Below are 5,377 nucleotides of genomic sequence, written 5' to 3'. Positions count from 1 at the left end.
AAATGTAATATGTTTTTGTACTTATTTTTCTGTTATTGCCGCCAGCAAATGGGACAGTGATGAAGATTTTGCGATCGACATTGGTGACCACTGGTCTATATTAATGTTCTGAGGCCTCAGAAACAAGCAGTCTGCAAACATTTGGATAAACGTGTATATAAACTTCTATATTATGGAAAGTATATAAGACAAGAATGTATTACTAATTTAAAATGACAAGAGGAATAAAGCGTCAATTTAATAGATCCCTCTCAATATCACAAACTGACACAGTTTATTATGCTGGATTTTTTTTATTCTATTGAAGCTGAAGCTACACAGGACAGAGTAACCAACACCATAATACAATTACTTGAGTTTTCAAATGAGGAAAAACTGGTTAATGACTACTCAGAATTACATTTATAAGCTTTGAACTCATAAATGGTAATTTCCAAAAGACAACTAAAAATCAGAAAAGATGGAAAGACAACATTTTCTTGCATAAAGCATTAGTGCAATTGTCCTACATCATGATTAAATGCATTGTGAGAAGTTTAAGGTTAACAACTTGAAAGTTAAGAAAAACTAACAGCTGTTATCAAACTTTGCAAATCAATTCAGTGTGAACGGTTTCTATTCAATGGAGCCATGACGTTTCTTCTGTTTCAGTTGATTGGTTTAACAATGCTGTTTGACAACAATGTTGGAGAATCCATGCACCTGAGTGAGCTGAGGACAGTCGAACGAGGCCAGAAGTTTCTGTGGGCCGTGACACATCGGAATAAACTTCTCTGTCAGACACACTGTGGCATGCCCTGCAATGTCACTGTGAAAGAAAGAAAAAAAGAAAGAAAATATAATTGTAAATTTATTTTTGATTAAATTACACAAACTGTTTAGCAACAGATATTGAGTTTACCATTATGTTCAGCAATCATCATTTATATAATTAATTGAAAATTAAATGGAATGATGCAAAAATATTTCATTATTTTATTGAGCAATTAAATTAATTTTACCCATAGTTGACAACTCTGGCATGCTGCCCAAGTCCCACGAAGCGGAATACAGAGTTCTTCAGAACACAAGGCAGCGGATTATGGAAAGTGATTTTGACTGGCACTTCTTGACCCAAGACAGCATCAGATACAGGCTGAGAAGAATCACATATCAGACACAATTTAACATTAAATAATTCCAACCAATCAAAAGATTAAACAGTTAAACTCTAACTTTAAACTCACAGCGATAACAAGATCTGGTGTGCGCAGTCTGAAGTTGTACTGGGTGGCCAGAACCTGCTTCGTCTGAGCCACGTGTCCAAAGAGGTTGAGCATCATTGACGTGTGATCCACCAGGTGTTCCTTATACTCATCATAACTCAGGGTCCATTCCAGAGGTCTGCCTATTATAGAAAAAATGACCAACACTGAATGAATATTCATGCTTTCATTACAAGTCTCTTTACCCATAAGCTGCATAATGCCAACTGGGTGGTATCATGTATTGAAACTCTTTATCATTTCTCACATTCAGCTTTATCTTTTAAATCTTTATGATTTCTCACATTCAGAGGCCTTGAGCTCGATGCATGTCTGGTCTCTCTTCAGGAAGGTCTTCCTAACTCCGGTGTAGTACGTGGCTGCAGCCTGTCTGTAGAGGGTGACGCTACGAGGTGAGCTGCATTTGTTTTTTAGATTGATGTAAACCACGGCGTCCTTGCCCACACATAGGCCATCCTCTTTCAGGCTGACTTCACAGACAACATCCTCAGCACAGGGCAGTGGGTATGTGCATCTTCTCAAGCCATGACGAAGGGCCATTTCCAAAGCAGTGGTCTTCTCAGAAGAACCTGATCATTGAAATTTGAAGGAAAATTTAGAGAGGGATGAATCTCAGGAGAGACACTAAACTTCATAATTTCTATAAGCACCATGGTTCAAAGTGTTGAGGACTGAAGCAGATGTTTTAAGAGAAATGCATGTGGTTTTTACCAAATGGGTGTTTGTAGAGGTGTGTGATGTCTACACGTTGATCTGAGCCGATAGCCTTGGTACTGATGCAGTGACCTACTACATCTTTCTCAATATGAACAACACCAAAGGTCCCATCACATCTCCGCTGCCAGTAAACCTTATCATTGTTCACCTAGAGACACAACAGGAATCATAAGTCATATGTCATTATAATCGCTCTATGTAAATTGTATGCAATGGTAAATTAATGGAAATAACGCACTTCTGCGAAAAGGAAGGGCACATCATGCTTCAGGAAGACCTGCCCGCTGCGGATCGCAGCAACAGAGGTGGGGCCGCAGCGGAAGAAGCCCTGGCCAGTCAGTTGAGGAGTGGAATCAACCACCTGCCAACCTCCGAAACCAGATGGCAGATCTGACCGAGTCATCCAGGCCTCATTCCACACATGGTAGTTCCTACATGGAAGAGAAGAAGAAAGAACTAGAAACACTTCATGGAAATTCAGAGGAACTCTTGGTGACATTATAAATGGTAATCATACTTACCAGATTGGATCACGGTTCATGTGATCGATCAGCTGAAATTCCTCATCCAAGTAGACATCAGTTGTCAAATAAACATCAGTGTCATGAGCAGAACAGAAGTTTGAAACTGGACGAGCAGGAATACCCAAACACCTCAACACTACAAGAAAGAAAAGAAAAATATAAGTTAATTACATCTACAATCCCTTTCTCAAAAGTTTTTCTTTGTCGTTAGGAACTCTTACATGTGTTGGTGACTCCAGCAAAGGCCAAGCTCTGTCCATATCTGACTGGTATTCCTCCACATTGGTAGTACTGTTTCAGGATGGCACTGCTGCTGCACCAGGATGTAGGAGCAATCCCATCTCCATAGTAGTGTGACCAGTTACCCACTAGCACACCATAGTTTTTGTTAGCAATAACCTGTTAAGGAGAGACAACTAAAAATATTATAGAAATGCTGCATTAAAAAGAGAACAAATCTTACCATTGTGTTAGGCTTTCCAAATGAAATCAGGGTGTTTATAAGAAGGAAATGAAAACTCACCATGTCAGAAACCACTCTGGAAATGTTAATGGGGCTTCCCCACCCTGAGCAAGGTGTACAGCTCTTCTCCAACACAAACATACACGCAGACAAGATTCCCTTCTCAAACTAAAAATCACAGATCAGAGAGGAAGAAAATCAGATATTGTGAAACAACCCCTTCATGCTATCCTGTGCACTTGTTCTGTGGTATTATATGTCAGGTATGGGAAGGTTAGGAAAAAACAGAAACCATAGCAGTGCCTTTGTCTCTAACATATCATAAACATGTAGATACCGTTGAACTTTTGTGTTATATTAATGAAAGTTTGGCTCTTACTTGACCAAAGTTCCATGTTTTGCAGCCAATCTGCTGCTTAGTTCCATAGTAGATTCTGCCCATGTCATTCAGCACATACTCAGCTCTCTCCGCCTCATCACTCAGGTACACACAGTCATCTGATAAAGAAAACATTGGACTTTAAATATATATTCAGGTTCATGTTTATGTTAAAGTGTAATGAAACACGTACCTTTACACCAGGGGTTGAACAGCATGTAAATGTCATTTTCAGGAACATAAGGTAAAGTGAATCTGCCTCCTTGACAGTGTGTCACGACACTGAGCTGGTATCGTCCAACGCAAGCAGTCGGAACAGAGTGCACACATAGCTGGATTCGGTTTTGGCTTCGTTCGATGATCTTTGCCCCCCAGCAGTCTTTCTTGAATTCTTCCACAATTGGAACGATCACATAAGTGCCATCCCGGATGGATGGGATATGACCTGTTAAACAAGAGATTTCAGTGATGGTAGAAATGCTGATTTCATATGTAGATACAGTATATACAGTATATGTCATGGATCATTTAAATACTAACCTAGTTTGAGCTCCAGGTGAAGCTTGTCACAACTGGGATTGAAAGGACGGCACAGATCAACCCACATGTTGAAACACTGTCCTCTGCGGACGATGAGATGATCATCAAGGAAACAATGTGTGTGATGCTCCCGACGATTCAGTCCAGTCCTGCATTTGAGAAGGTCAACTTTACTCACCCGGAGAACAGCATCTGAGAAAAGATAAAAGCAGAAAACAGGTAATTATTTATCAAACAAATCATTCATTGAGTTATCATGAGTAAGAATAGCACATTTCCCATCATATACTGCAGGACAAAAATAAAGAAAATAGAAGACTCTTACTCTCTACTCCACAGACTTGCGTGCTTGTGCAGTCATCCGCATATTTCTTGACGACGACTTCCCTTTTCTCATTATCATGGCATTGAGTGACAAAACTGCAAGGATTAGCGTATGAAGTAGCACAAGGAGTAGCATATGGAGTAGAATGTAGAGTAGCATATGGAGTAGCATATGGGGTAGCATGTAGAGTAGAATATGGAGTAGCATATGGAGTAGCATGTAGAGTAGCATATGGATTAGCATATGGGGTAGCATGTAGAGTAGAATATGGAGTAGCATATGAAGTACCATATGGAGTAGCATATGGAGTAGCATATGGAGTAGCACATGGAGTAGCGTATGGAGTAGTCCAGGGAGTAGCACATGGAGTAGTATATGGAATAATTCAATATTCAAAGATTGGTGAACAATAAAGGATAGTGCATGGGTTAACGCAAGGGTTGGTGAGAACCGGTGTGTAGCATGCTGCTTTTCTGTAGCCGTCCTCCTGCAGTCTAATGGCTGGGAAACGGCCAACGGTGCAGAGGTTTTTGTATGGGTTGTATACAAAAGGCATGCTGGGCAAAAAAGAAAGAAATGAGAGACATGAGTGTGATCTGTAATTGGTCAGTAGATGGTTAATAATTCATAAATAAGATCTCTTTGTTCTTAGAAATCAGATCTCCAGTTTATTTTTAAGCTGCAATTACTAGACAGCAAAAACATATCCTAACATGTCAACATTAGGCTGTTCCCAAAATTATCAGGCCAAAACTTTTAACTATATAAACTATATAATCATACAAATACAACTCTTGATCCACAAAATAGCCTATGAATTCTAGATGTCAGCTTTCTAATAGAAAATAATAAGTTTCAAACAATGTCTGAGATGATTACTTACATGGATTTTGTCCTTGTCTGTTCAAGAGAAACTGAACCGAAAACTTGACGTGCTGCAGCAAGTGAACAGTAAGTTCTGCTTGAACTGAAACAAGCTTGTCGCTCGTTCTGTTGTTTGTCTCTACAGCAGACAGGATATTTATACTACATCTCCATCTCCACCCCATCCATAGCTCATAGTTGAAGTGTGAATAATTTTCCTCTTTTAAAGATTAAAGGATTTTGAGCCTTATTGATTTTAATGGTCTCTTTTAGAGTATTAATGGGACAAATTAACATCTT

At 39.3% G+C, this 5,377-nt stretch overlaps 1 protein-coding gene across 1 annotated transcript; it reads right to left on the bottom strand.

Annotated features, from left to right (window-relative positions):
• Positions 1–287: 287 nt before the first annotated feature.
• Positions 288–4,577, bottom strand: LOC109088481 (protein-glutamine gamma-glutamyltransferase K-like; the record flags this gene model as incomplete). The annotated part of the gene is made up of 13 exons (XM_042713741.1): positions 288–808; positions 1,002–1,135; positions 1,227–1,387; positions 1,550–1,834; positions 1,977–2,130; positions 2,221–2,413; positions 2,504–2,642; positions 2,728–2,905; positions 3,030–3,137; positions 3,349–3,467; positions 3,542–3,793; positions 3,889–4,080; positions 4,214–4,577. Coding segments are annotated over 13 exons (2,427 nt in total), but the record flags the coding sequence as incomplete, so codon positions are not given.
• Between the last annotated feature and the right edge of the window lie 800 nt (positions 4,578–5,377).

Source organism: Cyprinus carpio, chromosome A23 (assembly GCF_018340385.1).
Source record: "Cyprinus carpio isolate SPL01 chromosome A23, ASM1834038v1, whole genome shotgun sequence".
Classification (NCBI taxonomy): domain Eukaryota; kingdom Metazoa; phylum Chordata; class Actinopteri; order Cypriniformes; family Cyprinidae; genus Cyprinus; species Cyprinus carpio.
This window is presented reverse-complemented; position numbering and strand designations above follow the sequence as displayed.